Here is an 8449-nt window from a genome sequence, read left to right as displayed (position 1 = left end):
GGACCTGTAAGTCCATTTCTTTCTCCAGATGGGGGAAGTTTTCTGCCATTATTTCTTGAAATAGGTTTTCAATATCTTGCTGTCTCTCATCTTCTGGCACTCCAATAATTCTGATATTAGACCTCTTAAAGCTGTCCCAGAGGCTCCTTACACTATCTTCACACTTTCGGATTCTTTTTTCATTTTGCTTTTCCAGTTGGGTGTTTTTTGTTGAATCTTTGGTTTGATTCTTGTGCTCCTCTGGTCTGCTATTGGGTATAATATTCTTTATTTCAGTCCGTGTATGCTTACTTTCTAATTTCTTTATCGTAGCATCGAGGGTCTCATTAGTTTTCGTGAGGCTCTGCACCATTTTATGGCAAACCCTCAAAATTGCGATTCTTAGCTCCATATCATCCATTTCTGTCATGTTTTTTTGTCTCCGCATCTTTTATGGTTTCTTGATGCACCCACTAGTGGTCTCTGTACGCAGTCTTGTTCTAGCCAAGCCTTAATTGTTGTAGTTAACACTAGAGGGATTTGACCACCAGGCCGACTGGCTGAAGGAATCAGCTGCGGGAAACGTCTGTCTTCTGGGGAGGCGCCAATCCAGCCTCTGTCTGAGGCGGTCGGCAAATGGCTGTGCGCAGGGCTTGGGCGGGGCGGGCTCAACAGGGCGGGGGGAGGGAGCCGCTATGGCCGCTCTCAGTCCGTCCCCAGGGCTCTGCCTCTCCGTCCCGGCAACCGCTGCAAACCTCGGAGGGGCCGCCGCCAGACAGTCCCGCTTCTCCCGTTTGAGTCTGGGTCCCTAGAGACTCGCCCGGATCTGTAGCCCAGAGTCTGAGACTCGCTCCGGATTGAAAACGACAACCGCGCCCTCCGCCGCCAGCCCGTTTGCGCGCGCACCGTCACCACCGCGCCGGCAGTACCTTTAAATTTTCCACACTGTGCCTCCGCTGAGCGTCGGAATGCTGTTGTTTTTGCTTCTAGTTGAAGAGACTGTCCTCCGCCAGCCTTCCCGTGGTTCTGGTTGATGTCCGCTCCGACTTTTAGTTGTATTTTTGAAATGGTTGTCCACGGCGGCAGTCAACTGTGTTTACCTATGCCGCCATCTTCGATTCTCCCTGTACCACAGTTTTCTAATCCATTCATCTACTGATGGGCACTTAGGCTGTTTCCAGATCTCAGCTATGGTGAATTGTGCTGCTATGAACATATGGGTGCATATATCCTTTCTGATTGGTGTTTCTGGTTTCTTGGGATATATTCCTAGAAGTGGGATCACAGGGTCAAATGGGAGCTCCATTTCCAGCTTTTTGAGGAAACTCCATACTGTCTTCCGTAGTGGTTGCACCAGTCTGCATTCCCACCAGCAGTGCACAAGTGTTCCTTTTTCTCCACATCCTCTCCAGCACTTGTCGTTTGTTGATTTGTTGATGATAGCCATTCTGACAGGTGTGAGATGGTACCTCATTGTTGTTTTGATTTGCATCTCTCGGATGATTAGTGACTTTGAGCATGTTTTCATATGTCTCTTGGCTTTCTGGATGTCCTCTTTTGAAAGGTGTCTATTTAGATCCTTTGCCCATTTTTTGATTGGATTGTTTATCTTCTTTTTGTTAAGTTGTATGAGTTCCCTATAAATTTTGGAGATTAGGCCCTTATCAGATACGACGTTGGCAAATATGTTTTCCCACGAAGTGGGTTTTCTAGTTGTTTTGTTGATGGTTTCTTTTGCTGTGCAGAAGCTTTTTATTTTGATGTAGTCCTATTAGTTCATTTTCAGAACACATATTTTTGCTTGTGCTTAATTGCGCTTTTCTACAAAGTCCATGTTTTTGGCAACCCTGTGTTCAGCAGGTCTAGTGCCACCATGTTTCTAGCAAGCTCAGATGTTTGTTACTATTGCTTAGCAATAAAGTATTTTTCATGAAATTATATTGAGTTTTCTTTTGACAAGAGTCATTGCATTATTATTAGCCTGCACTATGGTATTGACATCCTTTATTATTCCCTGGGAACTCCACCTGTTTGTGTGAATTTCTGTCCATATTGCAATATTCGCTTAATTATGCTCATCAGAACTGAATTCACAGTCTCTCCAAGCGGTTTCTTCATATGGTTTGTAAGTATTTCCTTCTCTTCTCTAGATTTCCTTTCATTTCATTATTGCTGTTGTGCAGTGAAGAAGCTTTTTTTCTTTATTTGTTGCCATCTGGAGTGTTTATGTTTTCTATTTTGTCTGGTGGTTGGTGTCACATTCAGGAAATTCTGTCCAAAAGAAACCTCCAAAACTTTTTCTCTAGGTTGTTTTGAGGAGTTTTTTCTTTTAGCACTGATATTCAATTCTGTCCTGCAGGTTGAGTTAAATTTTATTCATGGTGTCCAGTATTGTTGTTTTTACATGTGACTATTGATTTTCCGCAGTGTCATTCATTGAAGAAACTATCTTTCCTTTCTCTGTCTTGCAGCTTTGACAAAGATTACTTGAAAGTATGGGGTGTGCAGGAGGCAGCTGATCCATGTTTCTCTCTTATTGATGTTTCTGGCTCTCTATTCCTCTCCCTTCCTCTCTGTAAAAAAATCAATAAAATACATATATATTTTTAAAAGGAAAGTATATGCCTGGGTTTATTTCTGTATTTTCTGTTCTGTTGATAGATGTGTCTGTGTTTCTCCACCAATACACTGTTCGCTTGCTTTTTCTTTGGAAGAAATTGAGTCAGGAAAGTGTGATCCACCATCTTTGTTTTTCACTGATGTTTGTTTTTGCTGTTGGAGTTTTTTAGTTTTACACATTTCAAGATTCTCTTTTCATTTCTTTATAAAATACCGTAGGAATTGTCCCACAAGATTGGATTTAATCTGTAGATTGCTTTGTGTACTGTGGATATTTTCACTATATTTCTTTTTTAAAAATTCTTTATTCTTTAAAGTATTATGTATCGTCTTACATATATCTCCTGTTTCCCCCATTGACCACAAATGAGTGAGATCATGTGATAATTTATCTTTCTCTCACTGGCTTATTTCGCTCAGCATAATGCTCTCCAGGTCCATCGCTGTTTCAAATGGTAAGAGTTTCTTCTTTTTTACCGCAGCATGGTATTCCATTGTGTAGAGGTACCACAGTGTTTTAATCCACTAAACTACTGATGGGCACTTCAGCTGTTTCCAGATCTTAGCTATGGTAAATTGTGCTGCTCTGAACATAGGGGTGCATATGTCCTTTCTGATTTCTTGGGGTATATTCCTAGGAGTGAATTACTGGGTCACATGGGAGTTCCATTTTTAATTTTTTGAGGAAACTCCATACTATTTTCCACATTGGCTTCACTTGTCTGCATTTCCACCTGCCGTGCACAAGGGTCCCTTTTTCTCCACATCCTGTCAAGCACTTGTCCTTTATCAATTTGTTGATGATAGCCATCTTGACAGGTGTGAGATGATATCTCATTGTCGTTTTGATTTGCATCTCTCAGATGATTAATGACTTTGAGCATGTTTTCATTTGTCTCTTGGCCTTCTGTATGCCCTCTTTAAAAATGTGTCTGATTAAGTCCTTTGCCCACTTTTTGATTTAATGGTTTATCTTCTTCTTCTTTCTTTCTTTATTTATTTAGCTATTTATTGTCTAAAGTTCTACATATGTTTTCTTTTTCCCTGCTTGACCCTCCCTTCCCCCTCAGCCATTCCCACCCCAGTCAGGCCATCACCACCCCAGTGTCTTTGTCCATTGATTATGCTAATATGCATGCATGCAAGTTCTCTCCTTGCTCTTTAACCTCCCCTTTCCTGCTATTTGTCTCTGGATCTATTCCTGTTCATCCAAATATGTTGATCATTATATCCCATGTATGAGTGAGATCATGTGATAATTATCTTTCTGCAATTGACTTATTTCGCTTAGCATCATGCTCTCCAGTTTCATCCATGCTGTTGCTAATGGTTTAAATTCCTTCTTTTTTTAAAAAAAATATATTTTTATTGATTTTTTTACAGAGAGGCTTAGAGAGTTAGAAACATCAATGAGAGAGAATCATCAATCAGCTGCCTCCTCCACACTCCCTGCTGGGTATGTGCCCGCAACAAGGTACATGCCCTTGACCGGAATCAAATCTGGGACCTTTCAGTCCGCAGTCCGACGCCCTATCCACTGAGCCAAACCGGTTAGGGCAATTCCTTCTTTTTTATATCGGCGTAGTATTCCATTGTTTAGATGTAACACAGTTTTCTAATCCACTCATCTGCTGATGGGCACCTAGGCTGTTTCCAAATCTTAGCTATTGTAAATTTTGCTACTATGAACACAGGGGTGCATATATCCTTTCTGATTTGTGTTTTTGTTTTTTTGGGATATATACCTAGAAGTGGGATTACTGGGTCATATGGGAGTTCCATTTTTCACTTTTTGAGGAAACTTCATAGTGTCTTCCATAGTGGCGGCCCCAGTCTGCATTGCCAGCAGCAGTGCACCAGGGTTCCTTTTTCTGCACATCCTCGCCAGCAATTGTGGTTTGTTGATTTGTTGATGGTAGCCATACTGACAGGTGTGATATGGTACCGCATTGTTGTTTTTATTTACATCTAGGATGATTAGTGACTTTGAGGATGTTTTCATATTTCTCTCAGCCTTCTGTATGTCCTCTTCGTAAAGTGTCTATTTAGGTCCTTACCTATTTTTTAAATTGTATTGCTTATCTTCATTTTGTTAATTTCTATGAGTTCTCTGTAAATTTTGGAGCTTAAACCCTTATGTGAAATGTAATTGGCAAATATGTTCTCCCATGCAGTGGGCTTTCTTGTTGTTTTGTTGATGGTTTCTTTTACTGTGCAGAAGCTTTTAATTTTGTTGTAGTCCCACTTGTTTATTTTTTCCTTACTTTCCATTGCCCTCAGAACTGTATCGAGAATGATATTACTAGGACACATATAGCCTCTTTGTCCCTGAGCCCCAATTTGCACTGGTTTTTACAGCCTGTAGTTCTTCCTGCCAATTCTTACTGGTAGGCACTTCTTTTCCCACATCTGGGAGTCTGGTGTAGCACTGGGAACCTTTGCTCCTCCGGGCGACCTCAGTAGTGATGATCTCCCTCCCAATTAGAAAAGTGGCACAAATGAGTTCAGGACCAGCACCCTCCGAAGTCTTTTGTCTGTGATCTCATTTGCCTTTTGTTGTTCTACCACAGTATTGACCCTCCATGTTCTTTGCATCATTTATCCCAAGCAATGCCTCAAATGGGATTGAAAGGGGAGAATCATTTGTGCATCACAGAAGAAACACGACTTTATGAATGACACAGTGGACCCCCAAGCGGTCTTGCCTTGGAGAAGGGTCATTGGGGAGGAATTCTCTGCTGGCCTTTGTTACATTCATAGCTAGAAAGCCAGTGTTTTGTTACAGTTGCCCATGCCTCACCGAATTATGCTTGTTTGTGCTGATTGCTGATGCTTTACCCACTATTTAGTTTTTATTATGATCATTTCTATTTAGATTCCCAGCTCATGGATAATCTTAACCTCTCTGGACTTTGCACGTCTGCCTCTTTCACAGGTCTTTCTTTACTGCAAGCCACCGTTGGTCCATGCCTGCAGCACCTTGGAGAGCACACACGTTATTTTACTGAAGTTGTATATCCTGTGATCCAATACAATTAATTTTTATGTCTTTGAGCAGCTTGAAATTATTCCACACAGACTCACATGGTCAGAATGGAAGGTCCTAAAGGAAGCCGTTTGTGCAAGAACAAGGAGTAGAGCCATCCTCTCTTCTTTGTAACTCCTCCTATGCTTCTGTCCCTCTGATGGTGAGATTTCCATCATCGACTGACTTTTGGAGCCATGTTATTTATAACAGCAATTTCCTCACTGTCTAACTCACTCATCCTGAAATGTTTTCTATGGAATCATGCCTAGGCAGGACAATTAATCATTCGTGGTGAAGACATTCTGTTAAGGTCAACATGTACCTCACCAGTATTTCCTTTTATACAGGTTGCTGCTGTGGAGCAGAGAATGTGGAAGCAACAACAAAACAGAAGGTTTGTGTTAAAGTGTCCCAGGCAAGGAAGCCCAAGGTAGCCTTTTCTTCCAGGAAGAGCCACCCCTGTGAGAGTTGTGGAATCGTCTTGGGAAACATTTTCCTCATGATGGAGCTGCAGGGAACACAACACAGACAGATACTGTTGAGGTGTGGGGCGTGTGCAAAATGGTTTTACTTCACTGTAAAATTTCACCAGCAGCATGTGAGAGAGAAGACTCTCATTAGAGGGGTGGGCAGGATCTCACTTGCAAACAGCTGCAATTTCAGTGTGTCCCAGAATCATTTCACCTGTGAGGAGGTTGGGCAGGGTGTCCTTACCAGGTCAGGACATTTCCACATAAAGACTACTCAGACCAGGGATAGTACGAATGCCATTTCAACACCTGGGATGATGTTTCAAAGGAGAGAAAATTGTTTCACCAGAGAAGAATGTAAGAAAGTCAATAGTTGCATCCACATGTTTATTCAGGAAAAGGGTGTCAATGTTAGAAGACGATGTTTTGTGTGCTCTGAATGTGGGAAATCTTTTACAAGTAAGTCTCACCTTCATTATCATCAGAGAGTTCACACAGGAGAAAAGCCTTATAAAGGCAGTAAACGTGGAAAGTCTTTTACAAGGAGCACTTGCCACCAATATCATCAAAGAGTTCATACAGGTAAAAAGCCTTATCAATGCAGTGAATGTGGGAAGCCTTTTACCACTAGCAGCCAGCTTCGTAGTCATCAGAGAGTTCACACTGGAGAAAAGCCTTATCAATGCAGTGACTGTGGGAAGACTTTTACCACTAGAAGCCAGCTTGTTAATCATCAGAGAGTGCACACTGGAGAAAAGCCTTATAAATGCAGTGAATGTGGAAACTTTTTTACCCGGAGCAGTTCCCTTCGTTGTCATCAGAGAATTCATACAGGAGAAAAGCCTTATAAATGCATCGAATGTGGGAAATCTTTTATCAACTGCAATGCGCTTCGTTGTCATCAGAGACTTCATACAGGAGAAACACCTTATCCGTGCATTTATTGTGGGAAAACTTTTACACAAGCTGGTAGTCTCCAATATCATCAGAGAGTTCACACTGGAGAAAAGCCTTATAAATGTAGTGAATGTGGCAAGTCTTATATAAATAGCAATGGTCTCCAATGTCATCAGAGAGTGCACACTGGAGAGAGGCCTTATAAATGCAGTGAATGTGGGAAATCTTTTACCCATAGCAGTGCCCTTCGTTGTCATCACAGAGTTCACACTGGAGAAAAGCCTTATAAATGCAGTGAATGTGGAAATTGTTTTACCCGGAGCAGTTCCCTGCGTTGTCATCAGAGAATTCATACAGGAGAAAAGCCTTATCAATGCAGTGACTGTGGGAAATGTTTTACCTGGAAAATTGAACTTCGTCGTCATCAGAGAGTTCATACAGGAGAGAATCCTCATAAATGCAGTGAATGTGGAAAGTCTTTTACAAATAGCACCCGTCTCAAATATCATCAGAGAGTTCACACTGGAGAAAAGCCTTATAAATGCAGTGAATGTGGGAAATGTTTTACCTGTAGTACTAACCTTCATACTCATCAGAAAGTGCACACTGCAGAGAAGCCTTATAAATGCAGTGAATGTGGGAAATCTTTTACCTGGAGCACCAACCTTCGTACTCATCAGAGAGTGCACACTGCAGAGAAGCCTTATAAATGCAGTGAATGTGGGAAATCTTTTACCTGGAGCACCACCCTTCGTACTCATCAGAGAGTTCACACTGGAAAACAGCCTTAGAAATGCAGTGAATGTGGGAAATCTTTTACAAGTAGCAATGGTCTTCAAAATCATCAGAGAGCTCACACTGGAGAAAGCTGCTATGAGTGCAATTAATGTGAGATATCTCTCAGTCTAATTTGTAAATAATTCTACATAACAAAGTCCGGATATGATAAGGTTCTTAGATGTGTAGGAAATGTAGTTTCTTAATAAGGATTTATCAGTTGTATAAGAAAATAAATGAAGTCTCATTAGTCTGAATTACATCTCATACATTTAATCGCCTACATTATGTAACGTGTCCGCAACTTTTTCTGCTTTTTTGTTTCTTTGTTTTTATGTTGGAAGTATATGTATCTAAGTTGCACTTTCTAACATACAGAGATGTCCTGCCCGATCTATGTCACTGCATATTTCTGTTGCTGAAGCTATTTCCCCCTATCTTATAGCGTCCTACAAGGTCCCGACAGATGGCATCAATCACCATCTTCATGGGCCCAGGGAAGCTAACTGTGTTGTATAATTTGTTGAAGAAAATAGGAATACCTAATCCCTTAGTTCTTACATGAGTTCTTACATGTATCCCTTCCATGAGTTGCCACATAGGACTGATTACCCTTGGTGCCAGTAAACATAATGTTGCAGAAGAAATGCCATTTTGAGGGACACACTAACCTACATGC

At 41.3% G+C, this 8449-nt stretch overlaps 1 protein-coding gene across 1 annotated transcript in view; it reads left to right on the top strand.

The window, feature by feature from the left end:
- The window catches only part of LOC111823169 (zinc finger protein 883-like), an 8845-nt gene extending 800 nt beyond the window's left edge, over positions 1-8045 (top strand). The window contains exon 2 of the mRNA XM_023743767.1: positions 5974-8045. Coding sequence (XP_023599535.1) covers positions 5974-7784 — 1811 coding nt within the window. The 3' untranslated portion in view covers positions 7785-8045. The remainder of the gene's footprint in view (positions 1-5973) is intronic.
- The last annotated feature ends 404 nt before the right edge of the window (positions 8046-8449 follow it).

Source organism: Myotis lucifugus, unplaced genomic scaffold (assembly GCF_000147115.1).
Source record: "Myotis lucifugus unplaced genomic scaffold, Myoluc2.0 scaffold_412, whole genome shotgun sequence".
NCBI classification, from domain to species: Eukaryota; Metazoa; Chordata; class Mammalia; order Chiroptera; family Vespertilionidae; genus Myotis; species Myotis lucifugus.
Note: the sequence above shows the minus strand (reverse complement) of the source record. Positions and strands in the feature narration are given on the sequence as shown.